We start from the raw sequence: 26,205 nt of genomic DNA, 5'->3' as shown, positions 1-26,205 counted from the left end.
CTTATAAAGTTACATGTATTGCAAAATACATAATGATTTGAGGACCAAGTTTGTAGTCAAAGTATGGGCAGGCCATTGTCAATGTAAAGCATATTGTTGATGTTTCATCCCTATTAGTGAATGTTCCATAACTGTTTATAATCCGCCGTCATCGGTGGTCCTGCTTACTAGCCTGCTCGTTCACGGCAGGCTCCGCTGTGGGGGAGGAGCTGTGGAGGGAGGGCTGTAGCGCAGCAGAGAGCAAGGGGGTTGGACCTGTAAGTTGTGCTTGTTCAAATTTTCAGGCTAAGTCAACATTTTCTCAAAACTCCCTACTGCAGCTTTAACTGAAGGTATAAGTATAGCAGCACGTTTCTGTATTTGGTTCAATCGTGAGTATTTGCAGCTCATGCGTTTTCAAACTGATGAAGATGTTTTCTTAATTTGCTGGTGTTTTTTCTATTTGCTGGTGTTTTCTTCAGTTGCAGCATGACAAGCTCTCTCAACCTTACTTTTGTCAACAAACAATGTCAAACTATGTCCAAAAGTTTGTGGTTTGTAAGATTTTTAAAATGTTTTTATTTGATTGAAAATACAGTACAACAGTACTGTTGTGATTTATTACAATTTAAAATAACTGTTTTCTACTTTGATTTATCCTGTGATGGCAATGTTGAATTTTCAACAGCCATTATTCCTCAAGTAACATTTCTTATTATCAGTTTAAAATGGCTAATATGCTGCTTAATATTTTTGTGGAAACCAGGATACATTTTTTTTGGATTCTTTGAAGAATAGAAAGTCAAAACAGCATAAATTAGAAATATTTGTACTGTCTTTTTTTAAACAATTTAATGCACGTTTACTGAATAAATAAATAAAAAATCGTACTGAAGTTCAAACTTTTGAACTTTACATGCATTACAGGAAAATTCTGTCATTTTCTCCAGTATGGAGCTAGAAATGTGTCTTTATTACATGTGAGAAAATAAATGATCTGAGAGAAAAAAAAAAGTTTGAGAGAAAAAGTTATCACACTGATAGCAAAAAAGCATTTCATGAGAGAAAAAAGAATATTTGAGAGAAAAAGTTTTCATACCAATAGCAAAAAATAATATTTGAGACTAAAAAAAGTTTTGAGAGAAAGTATTTTCTCATAGAACATAAAAAAATATAAATTTGAAATTTTTTAAATTATTTCTGAGAAAAAAAATCTCTCTTAAAATACTTGGAAAAAAAAATCTCAAATATATATTTTTTGCTATCAGTGTGAAAACATTTTCTCTAAAAATAAAAAGTGTTTCTCTCAAAACGCTTTTCTTTGCTCTCGATGCAATTTTTTGCTCTCGTGTCAGGATTTTGCTTTAGCTGTGAAAATTGTGTCATGGGCGGGGCCACGTTCTTTTTTTCCTATTGGAACGTTCCTATTGTCCAGTCGGGTGAGCATCGTCTTGTCTTAGGAGTCGAACTGAATCATTACACCATTGTTCGCGTTCGGTTCACCTAGATAGATGCAGTCTCTGCCTTAGAGTTTAGATTCTCTGCCCGAGCCCAGGCCCGACCTCGGGCCGATATTTCCCGTCACCATCCTCGGGCCAGGCCGGGCTTTTGATCTAGAGACGTGCACTCCCAACGCAAGAGAGTGCGGCGCGGGACTAGGTTTGATGGCCGAGTGCGAGCGCGGGCGCGGGCTGTAATGCACTCACTCTGTGTGTGTGGGTTCCGGGAGAATAAAACGATTTGTGGGACTCCCGCAAACTAGAAATATCTATGAATAAAACATAAAAACTAATACATTTTTATTCACCTGTTGCAGAAAAACAACAAGAACAACTAAAACAAAATACAAATGATTTACAGGCCAGAGTTTTGTTTTATAACATGTTTGCAGCGTTGAGCGATGTAGCCAATCACAGACATATGTGTTGATTTCTTGAACGCAATGGCCAATCAGAAGCATTTAAGATAGTCTCCCCTCACTGCTCAAAACGGACTTTTTGTTCAGAGCTGAATTCTGTATGCTGGCAAATCCTCTAATTATAACAAACAAAGTGTATATATTATGAAAGATTCATTGTGCAGTCAGCGTCATTGATAATAACAGAGATGTGTGAGATCGCGATGAACTGATGTCAGCTTTAGGGATTTTTCAGGGAGCGCACTTTGCGCGCATTCAGTCATGCCAAACCATGCACTCAGTAGCTGCTTGATTTTATGTTATAACAGTGGTTTGTGTGTTAATGCTTTAATAACACATAATTTATCAGGAGCATTTATGCTGATGTGTATGATGGCGACACGTAGGCTAACTTGAAAGTATTTGGAGGTGCAGAACAGAGGAGGAGGAGAAAGTAACATAGAAAGTAGTTGAGAACGTCAGTTATAACGACCCACGTATTAAAATGGTCGGGACTCGGGTTTAAATCGGGCTCGGGCTCATAATTATTGTTAATGCGTCGGGCTGGGCTCGGACACAACGTGCACGGGCTCGGGTAGGATCGGGCTTGATTTTTTGGGCCTGATCTAAGCTCTAAGTCGAGCACGGACACTCCAATGTTTGGGTAAGATGATGACACACACAACTGGATGTTAGCTGGCTGAGCAAGTTCAGCATCACTGAAGATTAAACATTAAAAATAGCACTCATATTCATGAATGAATGTGTATTATATTATTAGCTTGCTAATCGCTAGTAAAGCTAATTATTAATTAGCCATCATGCTAGGTAAACTTGCATGAGTGCTATTGTTTAATGTGTAATCTTCAGTGATGCTGAACTTGCTCAGCCAGCTACCCATCGAGTTGTGTGTGTGTCATCATCTGCAGAGACGGCATCTATCTAGGTGAACCGAACGCGAACAATGGTGTAATGATTCAGTTCGACTCCTAAGACAAGACGATGCTCACCCGACTGGCCAATAGGAACGTTCCAATAGGAAAAAAAGAACGTGGCCCCGCCCATGACACAATTTTCACAGCTAAAGCAAAATCCTGACACGAGAGCAAAAAATTGCATCGAGAGCAAAGAAAAGTGTTTTGAGAGAAACACTTTTTATTTTTAGAGAAAATGTTTTCACACTGATAGCAAAAAATATATATTCGAGATTTTTTTCAAAGTATTTTGAGAGAGATTTTTTTTCTCAGAAATAATTTTAAAAATTTCAAATTTATCTTTTTTTATGTTCTATGAGAAAATACTTTCTCTCAAAACTTTTTTAGTCTCAAATATTATTTTTTGCTATTGGTATGAAAACTTTTTCTCTCAAATATTCTTTTTTCTCTCATGAAATGCTTTTTTGCTATCAGTGTGATAACTTTTTCTCTCAAACTTTTTTTTTCTTCTCTCAGATCATTTATTTTCTCGCATGTAATAAAGACACATTTCTAGCTCCATACCCTCCAAACCCTTTTTTCTGACCCAAAAAATTTAATTTCCATCACATTTCAAATGATGATAAAAATGATGGTGATGGAAATCATAATTTTTTTATTTTCTAACAAAAATTTATGTATTATTAATGCACACAATTCTTTTCATTGCATTCTTTGAAGTTTTAGCAATGTAATTCATATTTTTTACAATGGATTTTTGTGTTTTAAGATTGAAAGTATGGTATAAAACATGGGTAATAAAATACATGCATAAACACATCTGAATTGCTCAAATAAATAATGAAGGCATGGTAAAAGTTTCTCAAGACAGTTTTAATTACTGTCATATAAAAAAAGTTGAAATCTGTCAGTTTTGATTAAAAAAACATAAACAAACAAACAAACAACCACTGGAACATAAAAGTGGCAGTAGTTAAAAACACACACATGGACCCTTAAGAATCTGATGAAAATAATCTACACAGCTAAAAAGTATTGCAGTTAGAGCTAAAAAAAAAAAATCATTGTAAGTGTGTTTGTCATTTTGTTGCATTTTATTGCTTACCTTCTCAAAGATTGTGGCATCGCCTCATTGACCTCCACCTCCTGGAGATGTTTATACGAATGAAGAGAATCTCGAGATCCTCCAATGAGATGATGGCCCGCTCTAGAGATGGGCGGAGTCCACTTTGAGACAACTCGATAATTGGTTACCTTGTGTTTTAGGGCGGGGCTTGAGGAGAAGGAGCAGCTTCTGTAGAAACATATAAAAGCTTCCAAAGTGAGAAGACAAAAAATCACAGATTATTTCAAAGATTTTAAACAAGACCACCTGGCTCAAATGCTAGAATTCAAGATAAATAAATGCTTATAAATTACTTCTGTGGAAAAAAAATATTCCACCATAATTCAGAAATGCTAATCATCATGGTTGTTACCAATTACAATTATTATAATTCTTTTAAGTGGTTCATTTTGACGTTAACATATGGTGCCATATTGAGAGCTGATTAAATTTCTTCCTCCATTGCTTTCACTTCTGTGGAGAAGGACGGAGTGTCAGAAGTTTTACAATAGATGTGAAGCTCTGGGAAAGTACCTGCAGCGCTTCCCCATGGAGAGACTGCGATTATGATTTGGTAGGGAGACTTTAGAGCTGCTGAGAACTATGCTGGCCGCCTGTGGAGAGAAACCATGGGCTCTTCTGCTCTGTAGAGATGAACAGGAAATAAAATATATTATTGCAAGCGAACAGAACTATATAATAGATGACCTCATTGATTATCATTCCTATGCATGTATGACTCATGGGTCTTTCTCTCCATGTGAATGTTTCATAGGTGTCAACACAGCGAGAGATAGAAAGTGAGAAAGTTCGATGAGTGGATGCACAGAAGTGCTGGCTGTGATGTCATGAAATGTTAAAGGCTCACTTCATGAATATTAACTAGGTTATGCAAAAATAATTTTGAATTATATTTTATGGTTTTGATTAATCAGATCAGGTTTGTAGTAGAGCATTTGTTCATACCCTAGTCAAATTTGAAATGTAAACGTAACATTACGATTAGAAATGTCCATAGAATTATTTAAAAACAATTTCAATAGCACATTGACTTGCTAAGTTATCATTACACACTGGATTGAGAGAGCAGTCACTCTTTCTAACCAAATTCACATGCCTGAATAATTTTGTGACATTTAATTTGACAACTTTATTCTTGTATCTCCCACTGTGTGGTCAGGATTTTGTAGGTCAGTGGAGGAATGCATGCATCAGCGACTGGGGTTTGAATATCATTTCTTGGTCCAGCAGTAAGATTTTTTACATTTGGTTCGGGGTCCATCCTAATATCAATTATTTTAATAAGTCCAAATTGCAACTGAGCTGTAGTGTACATTCACTACATGTTCGGGGTCAGTACAATTTTTATGTTATGCACACCAAGGCTGAATTTATTTGATCAAAATACAGTAATTTAATATATTTTTTAAATGTCATTTATTTGATGGCAAGGATAAATTTCCAACAGCGATTCGTCTAGTTTACAGTGTCACATTATCCTTCAGAAATCATTCTAATATGCTGATATAGTGCTCAAGAAACATTTCTTATTATTATCAATGTTGATACATCTGTGCTGCTTAATATTGCTGTGGAAAAAAAACGTTTTTTTTTTCTGAAACGCATTTATTTGAAATAGAAATCTGTGACCGTATAAAAGTCTGTACTGTTATTTTCGAACAATTTAATGGGTCCTAGCTGAATAAAAGCATTCATTTCTTTCCTTCACTTTTGAATGTGATATGAGAAATGGGAACACATTTGTTTGCATTTTGTTTCATGACTTAACTAGAACGGACTGGCTTTCCACCAACGATGACTTCAACAACCACTCAGCAAAACATTAAAATCTAATTCCAGCGCCGAATTGCCACTCGTTATAACGCACTAACAAAATGAAAACTCCTGCTCAAAAGCTTCCTCTGTATTATACACATCCCTGCCGCAAGCTATTTCATGAAGTGGTGTGGACACGACCCACCGCAAACGACATGTATGATTACTCTTGTGCTGTACAGCATTCTTATCTCACATCCCCTCACTTGTACAGACTGATAAAAGTAGGAACACACATGCACAGGCCAAAGATGAAAAATAAAGGGATCATGAACTCTGAAAAGAGGCTGTATATAGATGCTCACTCTGTGATATACAGGCCCCTCAGTGAGAGAAAGCCACTTTAATTAGACTTTACATATAAACTGCAGATTAAGCAAGACACACTGATTTTTCACCCTTTTCGACTACCCCAGTGAGGAATTAATCCCAGACAAGATTACATTAATGAATTCCTGAAGTATTTTTTTCTGTTCCCCCTCTTAAAATTAAAGCCATTATCGTACAACAACCCAGCACTCTGAGAGCAGCCCGCAATAAGTATCCCATACCCCCCAATGTCGGCCGAGCTGGAATAGTCAGTCGATAATGCAGTTATTCCAGTTAGTGAAATCTCCCTCCCTCTGCCTGTCCAGTGGAACATCATTAAAACGATTGAGTTTGACTTTAAACTAGTTTGGGGCTTTACAGCTGAAAAAGCGTGTCCTTCTAACACTGCTGCTTCCTTGGGGACCTGTTAGCATTGTTCTTCTCTCCAACAAGAAAATTGGATGATATCTGACCACCCCTTCATCGCCTCAGCAGGGCGAGAAAACTCAGAGGAGGAGAAGCAGCACATTAGTAGCCTACTGGCTGCTGTAAATGTAAAAAATTGTGGGGTGGGGGTATGAAACATGCAGAATTCAAGTGAAGTCTGAAGAAAAGATTGGAGCTCCCCCTCTCAGCCTCTTTTTAAATTAATTTTATAGTCGTCTGCTGCTGGCTCAGCAGATTTTTGTGACGATTATATAAGCGGTCCAATTAAAGGTTTTCCCTGCATGCTTGGATTAGTAAGAGTGACACTGATCTGATACGGTACACCCTGTGTCATTTATGCAGTATATGCACTTTCGTAGAAATTACTTTGGTATAAAAGCATCTACAAGGAAATGTTAAGGTAAATCATTGTGAATAAATGTGGCTTGATTCTTCACTCTCATTGCACCTGACAGTGCACACTGGAATGTGAGCCGTCAACATTTATGTACGGGATGAGAATGAACCCCAAGTGGCACCAGAGAGAGACTAATCTTCTAGTTTGGATAATGCAACTCTATTCATCCAGTTCTTCATTAGCTAGGTGGCCGGCTGCCTTTGACTGTTGCATTAGATAGATGCAGTGTTTACTCCCTGAGCTGCATTCAGTGTTATTTCTGTCAGCTTGAGGGATCTTCGGAGCAGGTGGGAAAGCAGTAAAGCCGTGGAGGGCATCATTCCTTCAGCTGCCTGCTGGCCAATTGTATTCATTACTGGTGACTGTTATGCACAGGGGACTTTATTTGAATCTCCATAACAGCACATGTGGGTGGCTTGATTTCTGACCGTACACATATATATTTGGTATACGCATGGGTGCGGGATGTAGGCTTTTTTCGGATAAGTGATCATTATGCGGACTGTCGGCACAAATGTGGACATCATGTAAATTTGCTCTGAAACATAAACAAACGGGAGCTGCGAGGCGTCACCTTTTGAAGCTGGAGGGTGCTCTCGATTCTGGGGCTGGATTTAGACATGAGACTACAGGCGTTGACGGTAGAGTCTCTCAAGTTGCGAATTTCAGTAAGATGGGCTCGATGCTTCTCTCTTTGTCTCCTGCAAAGTGTTAATACATTTGTAAAACACACAATTTAATTTTGTGCAATGAGAAATGTCAATGACAGAAAAGAGCAAACCAATAATCTTTTATTAATATAGTTTAAAACAAACAAATCCTTAGAAATCCTTATGTATCCTTTGTATTCATGTTGATTTCATATTATTTAAAAATATATAATACAAATATAATCTTAATTATAACTTTCAACAGAGTTTAAAAATGTTATTACGTTCTTGGGTGGTTGCATTAAATGACATTTTACAACCTGAACTAACCTTGTCATGAAAAGGCCAAATTAGTATTATTATAATAATAATAATTATTATTATTTTGTGATTTTACAGAACTTGAGAAATGTAAAAAAAAAAATTGTAATTAAATTTGTTAAAATATATAACAAATTTTGATAAAAGATTATGCTAATCTACTTATTAATACTGGCGATACTGTTTTCTTCTCGAGCATTTCATTTTCAAATTGGAAGTGGTCTAAGTCGTTATGAACTGTATTTTTAATGTATCATATTTTTTAATAAATTACCAGACAGGATGAAAACATTACCATCGTGTCACTGATCCCCTTGGACTCACTTGTTTTTGCAGTAAAGAGCCATGCAAGCCACTCCCAGCAAGCTGATCCCGATGGCTATGCTGAAGATGGACAGAATCTGTCTCTGATACGTTTCTGCACTCTCTGAAAAGACAGACAAGGACAGCACACACTCATCTTCAGGCTTTATTCACAGTCATCATCACTATGCCAGTCTAGATTGAAAAAAATAACCTAATGTAGCTAATTGGCTCTTATAGGTTGTAAGGAAAATTCAATGACTCAATAATGGAAACATTCCCAGTACGAGATAATCATAATTTTTAGAGATGATTGGAAAGGGACTGTTTCAAAACTAATTGGCTAGTTATACCATTTTGGCATATTTAACTAGCACACAAACATGTGCACACAATCACATTTGATTTGATGATGGGGGATAGACAGCAGAGAAACACGCAGGGAGCTGTCAGCTAAACATTCATGTGTCAGTGGCCTGACAGGCTTAAAATGCCTTGCCGTAAGAATCCTAATGATCGGTTTATAGGAAACCAGCACTATTGAACTGGATATACCTGACATTACATTACACAAAGTGGAATTTACTGATTTAATAATAATACAAATAAGTTAATAGCATGCAGGGAAATGTATTCTCTCTTCTTTGTCCATACAAATAAAATGAATGGTTTTCTGTAGGACTGGGCGACATTGCCAAATATGAATATCTTATTTAAATCGAGTTTACACTTGGTTATAAGACAATAGCCCTTTTCACACATATAGTCTTTACTGAAAATTACTGATAACAGATCATATGTGAACATGACCATTTCAAATATACCGGTAAATTGTTTCCAGCAATTTACTAGTAAGGGAAGTTGTAACATTAACAGTAAATTCCTAGTATATGCGCTGTGTGAACACGGAATGAAGATTACAGGTATTTTGCCCGTACGAGGTCAGAACGCACTGACGTAAGAAGTGATTTGGGCCCATCAGAAGCCGTTGAAAGAGCAACGGCTCTTTCAAAGTGGGAAAGGGGTTAATGATTCACAAGTGTGTAGAACACATTAAGTGATCGTGGTGAATGACAACTCCAGAATTTTCAGTGGATTTGCCACTGTCTAACTTAAACACTTCTGTGTGGCCATTTTGTTGACACGCTGAACATACATGTTTATGATTGGTTGCAATGCTTAACACTGCAAAAACTTGTTGTAAAAAGAAACCTTTGACTCTCTTCATAGAGCGCTCAGACAAATATGTACGGGAGCGTCTGAAACATCACCTATTAGCTCTCATAGTTCTGAGATGAAAATGGGGAGTGAAATGGGCTTAGATATTTCGATAATATCCCTTAAGCCCAATTTATACTTCTGCGTCGAACTCACGTCGTAGCTACATCGTAGGCTGTGTGTAGCGCGCATACCCTTAGGGCATACCCTGACGTGCACCTCTCCAAAAATGTAACAACGCGTCAATTCTACGCGGATGCAAGTGCTGTGATTGGTCTGCTAGAACCCCTCCCTCGGGCTTCACATGCTCCCTCTGCATGTGTAATTGCGCGCCAACGTGGACAACGACGCAGAAGCATAAATGAAAACTAACGTGTAGTGTATAGTGTAGAGGCTCCGGCGTAGGTCCGACGCAGAAGTATAAATCAGCCTTTATGTATCACCTAGCCCTACTTGTCTTTCTCGACGACCTATAAAATACAAAAAAAAGGCTTTATCAAGCCATTATTCAAAGTTTGTCTTGAACAACCAATCTCATGTGGTGGATTTTAAGAAGCATTCTCAATTTAAATTGAAATGATGATAACCCTGATTAATTGTGAGCTGATCTTCCCTAACAACTTCAAGACTTTTGGGAAAAGATCCACTAGATGTCAGAACATTGATGATGAGATTTGTTGTGTGACTTGTATCCGGTGATCCAATGCATCGTAAAGTCATTAAAAGGGGTTCAGGTCTGAGCTTAAGGTAGTTCTACTGGTAGTTCAGACTCAGTGAATAAACTACATGGATCAATCTTGGGCAGAAACAAGCCACCCAAAACTGTCAAAAATACATCTGTGGAATACAAAGAACAGGCAGTGGGATAGCAGCGACTGAAAGACTGGTCCTCACGGATATTGAGCCGTAGTTTGGTGGAGAGTCTCTGCAAGCAGATGGCTAGACTCCCTCACAAACATACACTCATGTAATATGCTCTCACATGCACACAAATGCACAGAGCTGACCATTCATGCACACGTGCACTCAACCCCTACACACACACGCCTCTCTCTCTCACGGAAAACATGCTCCGTAATGGCCAACAACTGGACTCGCTCACCATCCAGATTAAAATCACTGAGGCAGTCATTTCCGAGAAGCAGAAATGCATATCAGTTCCACTTAAGCTATCTCTCCTTCTCTGACAGTTTTTGAGGAAATCTTGAGGCGAGCGTGTGAAGCACGACTAATGGAAACTTCACAGGATTCACTCGTTCACTTAAAGAAATACTTTCAGTTGTCAGGCACATGAGAGAGGACGGTAGGGCAGGGTGTGTGGATGCAGAAGCGGGAAAAGCTTGCGGAAAATCCATTTTCACAGCAGTTTTTTGGGCTCCTCATTGTTAACACTGCTTTAAGTCTGTGAATATTGTGGTTTGTTAGGGTAAAGGCATGTATTTGGCCCTTGGCTGTGTGATATTTCTTATCCCCAGAGACTTGCTATGCAACATGCCACCTCAGCAAGGTGCACACCTCGAGGCTTTGCAGTAATTAACAGCCATATACACAGGCGAGCACAAGCAGACACACACGTGTATGCGCATAAGCCACACAGACTGCATCGCCCATACAGATGCTGCCCTGTGCCTTTACAATAGATTTCTTTTTTCTCTGTTTCCATGGAAACTCAAGAACATTAGGCTTCTATGAGAAACAGAGAGCATCATGTGTGTTTGTATACATTAATGTTGGTCAAGAATGGGAGAAGCTTGTGTGTGCTTTTCTTTCTGACATCATTCTGACACAGATGCAAAGTTTCAATTTAAATGAATGTATATAGGAAAGAGCCTTAGATTCTTTTAAGTCATTTATAATAACAGTTTTTAACCTAGTTAAATGGTTCTGTGGTGTGATTAATGCATTTTTAAAAGTACAAATATTCCATTAAGTCTCTCAAATAAAATGGGGTCATAAAATATCAATATTAATAATATAAATATAAAATTAAACCATTATTTAATGAAAATATATTAAAAATAAAGAAAAAAAACAAATCATATTATAATTTCATATACATTTCCTTACCCATAAACTCAATTCCCAGCTCATCTGCTGCTTCAGGTAGAGATAACAAAAAAGAGACAAGTGGTTAAACAGATGGAGAGAAAGATAGAAACAGGGAGAAAGATGTTATCATACAGATTTCCACAAACAAAGACGTATTAAAACACTCAGATAATAACCGTGAATAAAAAGCAAGCGAGTTTTGTCAACTAAAACTGCTCATTGTTCAGAAACAGAAAGGATTCTGTAGCAGCATTATTTCGACAACAAAAATAGCTTTCTCTTGATCACCCAAGATACGAGCAGTCACAATAGTGAAGAGGGTGAAGCAGTTTATAATATAAAGCACATAAAGGCCTGTTAGTTGCCTGGTAGAATAGCTACGCTTCCCTAGAGAAGCCGGATATAGTCAGGGATGGGCTTTAGAAATGCCTCTGTCAAATGTAATGCCCAGGAGATGCTTATAATTGTCTTTTCTAGTTGAAAAATTTTATTAATTCATCTGAAGGCTTCGAACCAATATGCCTCCTCTTTAGGGGAGTCTTCTCCAGCAGAGCAATGGACAAGCAATTCACCTATCTAAATACAGTCAGTCTCTCTCTCTCTCTCTCTCTTCTCCATCCCACTGAAGCCTCAGAACTGCTGTTCCTGATAAAGAGACGAACACTCATGCTCTTTTCATTTGAATAGTCCCCTTTTTCAAGCTACTGTAATATAATCTAATTTAAATTAAAATGAAACCCTCACACTTAATTGCTTTTCTGACAGAGGTGGTCTAAGGTTTTTAAATAGACTGCGGCTTGCCCGAGAAAGATTATTTTAGTGGACACACTTTGAGGGGAAAAAACAGAGATCAAACCCAGTGACAGAAAACCCTCTGTCAAATGATAAATTGCCACATAGCAGCCTCAATTTTTCAACGCCACATGTTTTTGCATATATTCATGCTGCAATTTAAACATGATCTGTGGGAAAATAATGAGCTGAAATCGTCTCGGTTACGTATGTAACCCTAGTTCCCTGATAGGGAACGAGACGCTGCGTCAAACGCTGCGGGAACGCCCCTGCGTTGTGCGTCATGAAGCACGTATGGAATCAGCCCAATGGAGAGATGAAACGTCATAGGCGGGTGACGTCATCGACCAGGAAACTATAAAGCACCCCAAAAACACAAGCGCATTAGCTTCTGATAGGCTTGAAGGAAGCGCTAACGGGAGTGCCGGGAGTATGGCGGAGCGACGCAGCGTCTCGTTCCCTATCAGGGAACTAGGGTTACATACGTAACCGAGACGTTCCCTTTCAAGGGAACTTCGAGCTGCGTCAAACGCTGCGGGAACGCGAATACCCACGTCGCCATAGGACCAAATGACCGTCATGTGAGACTAGCGCACAGAGGACGAGAGCACCTGTGCCCCAGGGGTAGAGCTTAAGTCTAGGTCATAGAACTTAATAAAAGTATGCGGTGAAGACCATCCAGCCGCATCACAAACATCACTCAGGGAAACCCCCGACAAAAGAGCTTTAGAAGCAGCCATACTCCTGGTAGAGTGAGCTCGGACAACCAAAGGTGAAGGCTGGCCAGCCGACTCATAAGCAAGTGAGATAGCCTCAACCACCCACTTGCTCATTCTCTGTTTAGACGCCGGACACCCTTTCCTGGGTGGCCCGAAACATACAAAAAGTTGTTCTGATTTCCTCCACAGGGCAGCTCTGTGGACATAAGCGTCTAATGCCCTAACAGGGCAGAGTGAATTAAGTTTCTCCTGGTCCGATGACATAAATGGAGGAGGACAGAAAGCCTGCAGAACCGTAGGTCTAACAATATTAGTAGGAACCTTAGGAACGTAACCTGGTCTAGGATGCAGAAAAGCTTTAACCATGCCAGGTGCAAATTCCAGGCACGAGGGTGAAACCGACAGAGCCTGCAAATCTCCGATTCTTTTTAGTGAAGAGATAGCAAGCAAAAAGATAGTCTTAAAAGTGAGAAACTTCTCGGGAACTTCTTCGATAGGTTCAAAAGGAGCTAGGGAAAGACCTTCTAATACAATGGCCAGATCCCAAGTCGGCACCCTCGTACGAACTGCTGGCCTCAGCCTCAAAGTGCCACGGAGGAAACGAGTTATAAGCGGGTGTCTCCCAAGAGAAACTCCACTGAAAGGGACGTGGTAAGCAGCTAGTGCCGCCACATACACCTTTAGTGTGGAGGGGGATAACCCTGTGGAGAAGCGCTCCTGCAGGAATTCCAGCACTGCACCCACTGGGCAGTTAACTGGGTCCTGCAGGTGTTCTCCACACCAAGAAGTGAAAAGTTTCCACTTCAAGGCATAAAGCTTCCTCGTGGATGGAGCTCTGGAGTTAAGAATGGTCTCAACAACCTCGGTTGAGAGACCGGAGTCTATGAGCTGGGCCCCCTCAGAGGCCAAGCCCACAGTTTCCACAATTCTGGGCGGGGGTGAAGTATCGTGCCCCCCGCCTGGGAGAGTAGATCCCTCCTGACCGGGAGCTCCAAAGGAGAACCGTCCAGGAGAGAAATCAGGTCCGCAAACCATACTCGGGCCGGCCAGAACGGGGCTACTAGTAGTAGACTGACCCCGTCCCGGCGGACCCTCTCCAGAACTCCTGGTAACAGAGCAATCGGGGGAAAGGCGTACAGACGTGACCTCGGCCACGGCTGCACCATAGCATCCAACCCCAGGGGGGCTGGAAGAGTGATGGAGAACCACCGATGACAATGAGTGGTCTCCTTGGAAGCGAATAGGTCCACCTCGGCGCGACCGAAACTCAACCAAAGGAGCTCCACCACCTCGGGGTGGAGTCTCCATTCCCCTGGCCTCGGCCCCTGCCTCGACAGGGAGTCTGCTACCACATTCAAATACCCAGGGAGATACATTGCTCTCAGAGATAGTAGCTTCCCTTGGGACCACAGGAGGATCTGACGGGCCAACTTGTAAAGCCGGCGAGACCGCAGGCCCCCCTGATGATTTATATAAGAGACCACCGACGTGTTGTCTGATTGAACTAACACATGATGGCCTCTCAGGTCTGTTAGGAAGTGTTTCAGAGCCTGAAACACAGCCAACATCTCTAGACAATTTATGTGCCACGAAAGATGATGATCCTGCCACAGACCTTGGGCTGGGCGACCACTCATGACCGCCCCCCACCCTGTGAGGGAAGCATCCGTCGTTAGCGTTATGCGACGACAAAGAGCCCCCAGCACAGGACCTTTGGATAGGAACCAAGTTTCTCTCCACATGACCAGAGCACGAAGGCAGCGCCGCGTGACTTTGAACGTGCGGAGCGGATTTCCCCTCGGGGAGAATCCCTTGGTCCTGAGCCACCACTGTAGCGGTCTCATGTACAACAGGCCGCAAGGTATAACGTTGGACGCTGCTGCCATCAGACCCAACAGTCTCTGAAACTGCTTGACAGTGAGTAGCTGGCCTAGCTTCACTTGTTTCACAGCTGAGAGAATCGAAGCGATGCGGGTCGGAGAGAGTCGCGCCCGCATCGATACCGAATCCCAAACGACACCCAGAAAAGTGGTCTTCTGGGAAGGAGATAATACACTTTTCTTTGCGTTCAGCCTCAACCCCAACTTTCTGATATGAGCGAGGACGACATCTCGATGCCGAACCGCCATCTGCTCGGTCTGAGCTAAAATCAACCAATCGTCGATGTAATTGAGAATACGAATGCCCTGAAGCCTCAGAGGCACTAGTGCTGCATCCATGCATTTCGTGAAAGTGCGGGGAGATAAAGCTAGGCCAAACGGAAGAACCCTGTACTGGTACGCCTCGCCCCCGAAGGCGAACCTCAGGAACTTCCTGTGTTGTGGAAGGATGGACACATGGAAGTATGCGTCCTTCAGATCTATCGTGACAAACCAGTCCTCGGACCTGATTTGAGACACGATCTGCTTGATAGTGAGCATCTTGAATTTTAGCTTCCCTACCGAGCGATTCAATATGCGCAGGTCTAAAATTGGACGCAACCCCCCATCCTTCTTTGGAACGATGAAATATCGGCTGTAATAACCTGACTCCAAACTGGGAGGAGGAACCCGTTCTATAGCCTCTTTTTGAAGGAGCGTTTTCACCTCTTGTTCCAATACCAGAGCCTGCTCGGGGCCCACCACTGTGTGCAGAACCCCTCTGAATTTTGGTGGACGACACCTGAACTGGATAGCATAACCCTTTTCTACTGTCTGCAGGACCCAATGAGATATTTTTGGAAGGCTTTTCCACTCTGCCAGAAATTCTACTAAGGGTACCAGCCTCTCGAGACTGGCCTCTGGTGTAACTTGAGCAGCAGACGCAGCGCCCTGTAACGGCGCACCGGCAGGGAACAACTGGTCTGACCGCTCTGAGACCCTCCTCAGAGGGAGCGAGCGTCCCTCGGGAAAGCGCTCGCTGGGATCGTCTGTGCCCCGGCATAAAGGCGGGGTTGGCAGAACGAGCCCCTGAGGGCACCGAGGAGGAATGGGCACCGTAAAAAGAGGTGAACACCTTTCCGCCTCGGTGGGGACCACCCTCAGCATCCTGAACGGCTTGGCGTCAGGACTTCTTCTTAGCCGAAGCCTTCTTAGCCAATATAACTGTCCTCAGATCAGTTCTACTGGGAGAAGGCTTCGGCTGAGAGTGTCGCGGCTGAGCCCACTGTCCAGCAGGGGGAGCACGAGACGCGACACTCTGCCTCTGCTGCGCTCTATGTGATGAGCTCGAAGACGGCCGGGGCTGCTCCCGCCCAGCAGCCCCAGGGACATGAACTTTAAGGGGAAGAAACTTTTTAAAAGCTGCAGTTTGTTTCTTTTCTTCTTGGAATTTATCGATAACTGAATTCACAGCATCACCAAACAACCCCATGGGAGAAAGAGGAGCATCTAAAAGAAAAGCTTTTTCTCTCTCTTTAATATTAGTCTGATTTAACCACAAATGTCTTTCTGCGGCCACCAGAGCTGCCATAGAACGACCCATTAATTTGGCCGATTCTCTGGTGGCACGCAGGGATAAATCAGCAGCCTGACGCAGTTCGCGAACTACGTCAGTACTGACCTCCTCACTCTCACTCATGTCCCTTAGCAGATCAGCCTGGTATGCCTGCAAGATTGACATAGTATGCAGACATGACGCAGCCTGACCTGCTGCCGAATATGCTTTACCCACCAAAGCCGAAGTGTTTCTTAAAGGCTTGGTGGGTAATGCCGGTGCCTTAAAAGATGATGCTGCTTCGGGGGAGAGATGGCTCGCAAGCGTCTCTTCCACACGAGGCAACGCACCATAACCATGAGCCTTGGCTCCCATAATATTAGCGTATGTTGAAGTCTGGGGACTAAACACTCTATATGACACCGGTTTTCTCCATGATTTCGACACCTCGGTGTGGAGATCATGGAAAAACGGCAGGCACCGGCGTGGAGGCTGCACACGTGACGGCAAAAATCTCTCATCCAACTTTGATTTAGAAACAGACTCCTGTCTAGTCACTGGCCATTCAATATTAAGTTTTTCAACAGCTCTTGTTAACACCTCCATAAGCTCATCACTCTCAGGAGTGTGGGGTGGCGAATCCTCCACATCTCCCTCAACACTAACAACATCAAGTTCCTCAGAACTGGATAGCATTGGTGCCTCAGCCCGAGCGGAAGAAACCGCAGCGCGTGCTTCCGAACCCGGGACTGAGGCACTGGATCTCACAGGTGAAGGGAGAGATAAGGCAGAGCCCGTCTCAAACCCCGCTGTGAGATCCATCTGCGATCCCTACGATAAGCGCCGCCGCTCTGCCTCGGCAGAAGCGGGACCCGAACCGCGGGGAGCGCGCACCGAACCGCTCTCCTCAAAGAGCGACCGGCGGGAGCGGAGCGTCCTTAACGGCAAACGCTCGCAATGCTCACAGTCTGCTCCCTCGAGAGCAAACTGGGCATGCTGAACTCCCAAACAAACAACACAAAGATCATGTGTATCCCCGCTCGTTAAATAACGCGAGCAGGGAGGAACACACTTTCTAAACTGCTGTTCGTCCGCCATAATCTCTCAATATATATATATATAGGGATAAATTGTTTGTGTGGTGCAGGGTATGTAAGACAGACAATATCACACAGGGACAGATTCACATGTAGCGCGACTGAAAGCACAGAAGCTAATGCGCTTGTGTTTTTGGGGTGCTTTATAGTTTCCTGGTCGATGACGTCACCCGCCTATGACGTTTCATCTCTCCATTGGGCTGATTCCATACGTGCTTCATGACGCACAACGCAGGGGCGTTCCCGCAGCGTTTGACGCAGCTCGAAGTTCCCTTGAAAGGGAAGTCTTTTTTTCCCTCTCAAAGAGGTCGTGCTGCAGTTCTTAATGAGAATGCAAGCAATGGTAGTTTTAGCCTAAACAATTCCTGCTTATGATTTAAATTCATGGTGAATAAGGACAGAGCCCTTGTTTATTGGCAGCCGCAGCACAGTGCAGGTACAATGAAGTATGTGGAATCGCTTAAAGGTTGTTTTAAATGCTAATGTAAGCAGAATTGCTGGTAATACTCCTATCCGAGATTTTTGCACAGTGTCTCTCCCCTTGGCCTATTGAATTCTCTGTGTTTTGTGGGATCTGGTGAGATTTTTAAAAAACACAACACAGCTCTGTGAGACAAAAGGCCCAGGCGATGATCCAGCGGTTCTGTCGTATCCCTATTGCCAGCATTGCTTGGCCCATTCATGCTGAGGCTGCCTCTGATTGCCCACAATAACTGGCACATTCATCCTGTCATAATCGCTGTGCTGTCATGAGACACACACACAAAGTCATTAAGCAGGGATATGCATGCATTCCTCGAATCCTGGCAGCAAGCTCCTGATGTACTGCTCCCATAAACCACAGGCTCCCATCCGTTGTCCCGTCACCCTTGGGAGACATTTACGCCGTCGAAGAGGAATGGCATCCAGTGCACTGAATCAACGTCAGTCGCTCAGAGACTGAGTGGAAGAAGTACAAAAATGAATCAAATCCTTAATCCTTCCGTTAGTTGGAGCAATAGGCGAAAGCTCCTTTGTGCAGCTTACTTACATAGCCTAATACTCGAGAGATAAATACCTAAATGAGAGGGGGCGCTGTCCCCTGAGCAAGTCAGTCGTGAAATCCGTCTCCCTCGAGTCACCGGCTGAACCCCAGGTTTTTTCCACAGCTCTGAAAATGGCTCCACTAACCAAACTCCTTGTTCATACGATAGTCCAAAATGTGTCATTTACTCACCTTGTTTCTTGTCACTCGTGTTTGTACAGTTGTATGAAAAGAGATGGTGCTTCAAAACATCTTCATAAAAGTGGTCCATATGACCTATGCACTAGACTATAAGTCTTCTGAAGATGTACCATAGCTTTCCGAAAAGAAAAAAAACATAGCTTTTGAAAATTGTCCCCTCCAGTGAGTTTTTAACCACTACTACCAGATTTATGAACAAATAATTTAGATCATTTTTGTGAACTAATTTTTTTTTTAACTCATTAAAAAGATTACATTCAAAAGAGTAATTAGTTCATGAATTGGACAACATTGCTTTTCACATGAACTTAAATTTAGGTCTGTTGTTTTGCAAAAAGCTATGTTTGGCTTTAAAAAGACTTAGAATATAGACCTTGATCAGGGTAGTGCCATATTTAATTTAGACGGGAACGAAAACGAGGCTGTGAGGGATACAGTAAGTTCAATGTATTTTACATGCCAATGCCAATTGACCCTTTGCAAAGCCAGAGCTTTGGGCTCTGCCAGGGGCCAGGAGCCAGGGCTCTGAAAACGTGCCGACAGAAAAGACAATAGCAGGTTACTTTTGATATGAAACAAAGTCTCAGATTTGAAATGTTGTCATTTTTTAAGAAATAAAAATAAACAATCAATTCCAGTTTTGTGTCTCTTTAATGTGTGGTGACAGATCGTTGTTTGTCGGACAAAATGGTGGATTCGGGCGTCATGATTGGTCAGATTGCCTGTCAATCAAACTCCTGGCAAAAAAAAAAAAAAATCAGTATACAAAAAGTATACTCATGTTTTGAAAGGTGTGAATTTGAAAATTACATGTGATCTAAACCTTTATAAATGAGTGAAAGCCTAATTCCTCACAGGCTTGTTTTCCTCCATGGAAAATTCAATATGGCATCTTCCCTGACTGAGGTCTAGTGCACGATTAATATGGACCATTTGATACTTTTTATAGCTTGAAAACATCAGTCCCTAAAAAAAAAAACATAAAAAAAAAAATTTCTCCTTTTGTGTTCTGTGGAAGAACGAAAGTTGTACAGCTTTCAAAAAACCACGAGAGTGAGAAAATGGTTTCATTTTTGGGTGAACTACTCCTCTAATAACATCGCTCATACAATGCAGGCTAAAAAGTTGAAAGAAAGTCAACAGCATTCCTCATATTAAGCAGCAGGGTTTCTGCAGTCGCTGACCCGCAGTGTTATCCTTTGCCAGGGAGCTGGGGGGAGATAGGGGCCAAGCAGAATCAAAGCTCTTTTCGCATCTTACTTGTGTGGTAGTCGATGGAGACAAAAAAGACAGTCGACGGATGATTTGTACAAGTGTGTTGAGCAGAGATAGATTGTGAAAAAGCTCAGGGGACAAAAGACTAGGTGGCAGATAAAGCCAAGCCACCCCCAGGGGGTGATTTGTGGCTCATTTGGTGGGTTAAGTGAATAAAGATGCACTGGACCAAACACATCAGGCTCAAACCAGGAACGGGGAAAACAAACACTGGCCTCTACAGGGTGGAATAAAGATACATCGAAAACATAATGGGCAATGAAAAAATAGTAAAGGCTGTAATTTGACATAAGATATTGAGCACTGTGATTGCTCCTCATGCAGACTGCTCCAAAGCCTGTTGTGTTTGTTTCCATGGCAGGAATGGATTGTAATTCAAGCACATAATCTGGATTAACTGGCTAATTTCTATCAATGTTGAATAGGTGGATACAACAAAATTAAAAAACAAACTATGGATGCCGAAAGCTTCAGCCATTCAGCAGATTTGCAACAGCAGTGGCCTAAAATTGCTTCAATGCTAAACGGTGTCAACAGAAGGGTGGAGGAGGCAATACCAGCAGGATTGTGTAGGTGTATCCGTGAAGGAGATGATGGCACTGCTAGAGAAATAGGGCTCCATCTCGGGGATTGATGGATAGCGGGAATATGAATGCTCTCATTGAGAAAATCAGATAGGAAAGAGAAGTATCAGGGACACAAAGATCCCATTACTAGCCACTCTGTAGGGTCAGCAACTCAAAGTGCACTAAATGCGAGTTTAGGTTGCCGTATCACTCGCTGTAAAAGATCACCCCCCAAAAGCTAGACAATTCATACAACGCTAGGCACTCAGAAACAGCCATGTTGCAGATTCATCTCGCGCTGGACAGCTCTTTTCTCCGCTTTCTCCCTCCAAGGCTTGTACACTTCCTTTCATATCGGTATAATAGCTCTCGGAAAGTTGAGTCACAGGAAGAAGGGTTTATGAGTCAAGGCTTTGTGAGGTTTCACAAATCTTTCCATTACCAACCTGTAAGAAAGCAAACATCTCTCTTTGACAGCTTTTTCAGTGACTATGAACTTCCCCTTGGCTACTTGTACTCCACTGTCCTTTTTTAACCTGTGAGGCACTCTCCTAGCTCATTGAGCACAGAAATGGCTAATGATTTTAGCATCGACCTAAAATTAGTAAAGCTATTTATTCAGGGACTTTCCTAATGACAGGGGAAATAGTCACTTGATCCCATTTCGTTGCCACTCTGAGCCTTGTTAGAATCAGACAACAAATGTAAACGGGTTACACACTATATTTGTCAAGCTAAAAAAAATTCTGCTCCTGCAGAGTTAGAGATCAGCTTTCCTATAGAGAAAATAGCATATGCAAATGCTTTCTGATTTTCACAAGTGTGGCATTGTAGGGTGATGGCAAATTCAGCACTTAGAGAGAGAGGTATAATTAACTACTCAAGTAATACGCGGTTCTGAGAAATCGGTGGAGAACTCTCAGCCCTGGAAGCTAAGAGACTCACCTGATGCTAGAGAGGCTGGAACTTCTAAAATTACGACTGAAAAGCAAGTAAACAACAAGTAAATTATGTTCTATCATCTTTAGTTTGCTGCATCATGAAGCATATTGTCGCCAAAGGGCTTTGTGTTGTTCATGCTAGTAGGAATGTAAATAACTCAATAACATTGTTTTTATCCGAACCACATTCATTTTTCCTGTATCCCTGTATTAAGCACACACAATAAAAAAAAATCCCTCATATTATCCCTCAAAGAAAACACACAGTGACAAAAGTACATACTTGGGTCAGATAAGATGGAGTCCGTCTTCGGCACAAACTGGTCACAACGAAGTCCACGGTAACCCTCTTTACACCTGCAAAAGAAGAAGAATGTTCAACATTTAAATACAGAAATATAAATTACCTGTGTGTCTACACTTTGAATATTTTCATCAATATTAGGGGTTGGGGGATGTAATTTTAAAAGCCAACAAGTTGGAACATCAGAATGAAAACATGCACGCACACATGCGCACGCACGCACGCACGCACGCACGCACGCACGCACACACACACACACACACACACACACACACACACACACACACACACACACACACGTTCAGAAGCATTAAAAAATCTTACTGACCCGAACATTTTGGAAGGTAGAGTATATTTCGGGGATAGTTTGTATTTTTATATGCTGTCTTTTATTCACCCTATTATTTTAATCACCTTCTGCAGCTCACATGAAGGCATAGTTTACTCAAAACATTATCATTTACACACACAAAAAAAGAGAATATTTTGGAAGAATTAATCAACTGTTTTTTTCAGTGGACCCCATTTACTTTATTTGCATGGAGAACAAATATTTCAAAGTATCTTCTTTTATGTAGTGTTAGTGAGTAAATGATGACAGATTTTTTTCATTTTGGGGTGAGCTACCCATTTAAATAGTCCTGTAGTATGACAAATCTATTTTAAGAGTACAGATATTCAATGCAATCGAACTAATATCTAAGAATCTGAATCTGACACTGCAGGACACCACTGTCACTGCTTGACCTGTCATGCCAACCCATTTGGAGTACAGATCTGCATCCACATGTCCATCCATCATTATGCTATTTTCACAGAGAGATTGCCTCAACATTAGAAATTTCATAAATTAGCCTAATGCAAAAAAATATGAGGAAGTAAAGGAGGGAGGGGTGATATGGAGAACGGAAAAAAAGAAGAAAAATAGGGATAACAGGGCGGGTCTGTACAGTGCTCAGTGGTGCCTGCACTCGCACAGATAACACAGTCTTGACATTTATGTCACATCCCCACTGAGCTATGGGACCGTATGGAAACGAAGAAGGCATTTGACTAGACTCTTACTGTGAGATCTATGTGAAACAGGGGACTTGTTCCAAAAGTAGCAATGTGCTATGAATCTGTGTGTAGAAGAACCACAGACAACACCAGCTGCCCTCCAGCAAAAGCATTTCAGACATCTTCTAATATCTCTCTCCATCTCTCTCATCCTTCCTTTGCATTTTTTTTACGCCTTAACCCAACAACTGTTGCCCTCCCATGTGAAAATACAACAAATACAACAAATAGAAATACAACACACCTTCAATGCGGAAAACAGACTCTCAATCTTAATTTTTTCTAGCAACATTACTTCTTTTATTCACACGTTTACCTGAAAATTGCCCAATTCTGAGATCTGCCTCTGTGATCACTTCTCTTTCCTGTGCAACGCTAACATAATTTTGACGAGGTATACCATGATAATGACAGTTCACAAATGGAAACAAGCATACAAGCCGAGAAGCATAAAAAAAAAAAACCTTAACAGAATGATCTTGATGTTGTTTCATCTGGCTTTGTTTGCAGTGTGCACTGGATCCGGTGCGACAGCTGCCTAGACTCAATCTTGTCAATGTGTCTGGCTTGAGGAAGCATGACTGAGCTTTGCTGCATGAAACAGAAATGAGACTGAAAACTGACTGCAAAGAGGGGAAAACATGGTTAGACTGTAATTACAGTCAAGGAAGCAGGTGAGGAGCATGTTGTGCGGTCTCATCTCTTTCTGTCTCGCGCTCTGTTAGCTCACCGCCTGGTTAACACTGACTCACGTTTGACGGCAGAATGATGGCCGTGACTGTTGGCAGCCTATTTTTTTCCCCTTTCTCCCCTTTTCTGGTAGACAATACAGTAGAGCTTTTAGCAGTATGGCGAGAAAACAAACCAACAAATCATTTCATGCATCGTTTACTTGGTATTGGAGAAAAGGAAAATCAATGAACGCGCATCTGCTTATGACATTCGAGGTGCCTACAGAGTAAACAACATTGTAAACTAGAATTTCTGCATCTGCTTCATGGCTTTTCATTATCATTCAAGGACATGTTGCTTGGCATCAATGATCGTGCCCCTATTGGTATAATTACAGCTAGATAGAAAAGGAGAGAAAGGATATGTTTCCCTCGAAAGAGGCCAAGGCCATGAGCAGGACTTGCATTTGACAACCACAGTTACCGCAGTTTGTTAATTAAAGCTGAAGTGTTAAAATACTGTTAAATGTGTTAAAATACTCCTGTACTAACTTAATATTCAGAGACGACTGAAAGTAAACCATAAGTGGGACGAACACATGTCTCTGTGACCCTGTCAAAATGTAGTTCTGTTTGTTTGAGAATTCCGACCTGTCTCGCAGGGCAACAGCGGCTCAGCCAATGGCGTGAGTTCTGGGGTGAGGCACTATGCTTGCCTGACAGGTGGCAGATGGGCAGAGTGTTCGTAGGGAAACCTGTTTGAAAACAATCATTCATTATTTTTGCAATAGCATTTGGGGATTGTGGTTGAGCAGAAACTACACTTCAGCTTTCAAGGTATGTGGATGTAAGTTGGAATAAACAGGAGAGCTTTTTTTGTGCAGGAAAGCGTGTCTGCGAGTGGGTTGTGCGTGGTGGTATTCTTTTCCTCCCTGTCAAACAGCTCCCACATAACAGACCGAGCTTGTGTCTTGCATGTGGGTGCTACATATACTACCCACATTCACACACCCACATACTGTACAACACTAACATTTACACTGACACTGTCATGCCATCTCAAGATCCTGTGACAACTTTCCTCCATAAATAAGGCCCTATCTAATCCTTACATCCTTTACTATTATTGATATATTTGGAGGATGAGATAAGGCCAATATTGGAAACAATCTCTGTTCAAGTGTTCCTTACCCATCATCCCTGTCAAAAAAGTGCTGTTTAAGAAACCTGGTTTCGCTATTATCATACGGCCAATACATATTCATAAGTATCTGTCTGGGTTTGCGGATGGGGAGAGGAGAGTGAGCAGTTGATTTTGTTTGTTGAATGACATTGACTGATTTCCACTTCATCATTCAAGATGTTTCAGCACACAAACAAGGACTGGATCCCCACCAATTCAACAAGTGTTTTTTTTTTTCAGTTCTGGGCATATAAATCTCCCAGGGTTGACTTCTATTCAAATGAGAAGAAAGAAAAAAGGGAAAATTACTACTAAGAGTGTAAAACGTGTGTTTTCAAAGACTTTATATTCTAACATTTTACTTTAGGCCATAAGTTCCTACAGTTGAATAAATTCCCCCATATGAAATACTGTACGTACAGAATCAAACAAGACAGCAAAGAATAAATGCATCTTCATTTAGGAGCCATACATTTACCCTGAGCTTTGTCAAACGAAGAGTTTTCTACTTTTCACATGCTTTTTAGCTCCACAAAAGCCGACTTGAAAATAAACCTATTAAAATGGTAATCAGGCATGAGTAGATAAGTCCCCCTAAGCTTTTACTAGCGGAAGCGCAAACACTCAACTGGGAGTTCTCCTGACGACGGCATTGTCATAGCAGAGCTCTGGTTTTAGATAAGAGGAAGCACAGCGCTGTGTCACAAAACAGTTTGTGTGGAGTCTATCCACCAGCGTGAGGATCAGCGACTGTCTGAAGGGCACATGATGGAAGGAGGGAGAGAAGAGAATTAGAGACATTGATGGCCATCTTTACATATGACGAGGTTTCACAGCTCAGACACAAGTGCTGCCTTGGGGCTCTGATAAAAGGGTGATCAGTTGTTCCCATTGCTCACACAACACTAAACTGTTGTCAGACTAAAGAATCTTATCCTGCGATTGTTTTTAGGTCAATAACAATGGAAGGTGTCTGTGTGATCTGGTGTGAAAGTGCGAACATGTTCACAAAGATCATCTCACTTACACGTCACATAACAACGCAAGCTGACACACACGCAAAGACACTGAAACCGAACTGACGATGCATGTCTTTCACAATGAAAGCATGAATATCTCATTTTTCATCAGATATGGCGCGATAATCCAATGAAGCTGTGAGAGCGGCAGTCTGTCTCAGAGGTGTTTAAAAGCTTATCCTCCTTTATATCATTTACATGGCCCTTCTTCAGTCAGGGCAATAAGTGTAATTCCGTTAAATTGCGATATTGTCTTTCCCATCATTCTTCAGTCTTTATATATAGACTCTGGTTAATCCTTTCCTTTTTAATCAAACCACTTTGATGTATTCATCATGCCATTTTATTTAATTTGCTATTCCCCTGCAGGGGAGGAAAGAGGTGGACACTGATGGATTCAACTTGCTGATGAGACGTGCATAGGTTCTGCATCTCTGTGGTAACATTCACCATGGTAACTCCGCTTGTTTGTGGGCTTAGTGCCCACTGGATTT

At 41.7% G+C, this 26,205-nt stretch overlaps 1 protein-coding gene across 3 annotated transcripts in view; it reads right to left on the bottom strand.

Moving 5' to 3' along the window:
• Nucleotides 1–26,205, bottom strand: part of nrg3b (neuregulin 3b) — a 222,679-nt gene that overhangs the window by 11,442 nt on the left and 185,032 nt on the right. The window contains exons 3-8 of one of the 3 annotated variants that reach the window (XM_077200685.1): nucleotides 21,759–21,832; nucleotides 11,465–11,491; nucleotides 8,201–8,303; nucleotides 7,480–7,606; nucleotides 4,451–4,560; nucleotides 3,917–4,105 (exon numbers count right to left, since the gene is read on the bottom strand). In XM_077200685.1, the coding sequence (XP_077056800.1) occupies nucleotides 3,917–4,105; nucleotides 4,451–4,560; nucleotides 7,480–7,606; nucleotides 8,201–8,303; nucleotides 11,465–11,491; nucleotides 21,759–21,832 (630 nt within the window). Of the gene's footprint in view, nucleotides 1–3,916; nucleotides 4,106–4,450; nucleotides 4,561–7,479; nucleotides 7,607–8,200; nucleotides 8,304–11,464; nucleotides 11,495–21,758; nucleotides 21,833–26,205 lie in introns of all 3 variants that reach the window. The other 2 variants (XM_077200684.1, XM_077200686.1) reach the window with 2 other exon arrangements.

The sequence above is a fragment of the Siphateles boraxobius genome, unplaced genomic scaffold (assembly GCF_051911475.1).
Source record: "Siphateles boraxobius isolate OS27281-9 unplaced genomic scaffold, OSU_SipBor_1 46, whole genome shotgun sequence".
NCBI classification, from domain to species: domain Eukaryota; kingdom Metazoa; phylum Chordata; class Actinopteri; order Cypriniformes; family Leuciscidae; genus Siphateles; species Siphateles boraxobius.
This window is presented reverse-complemented; position numbering and strand designations above follow the sequence as displayed.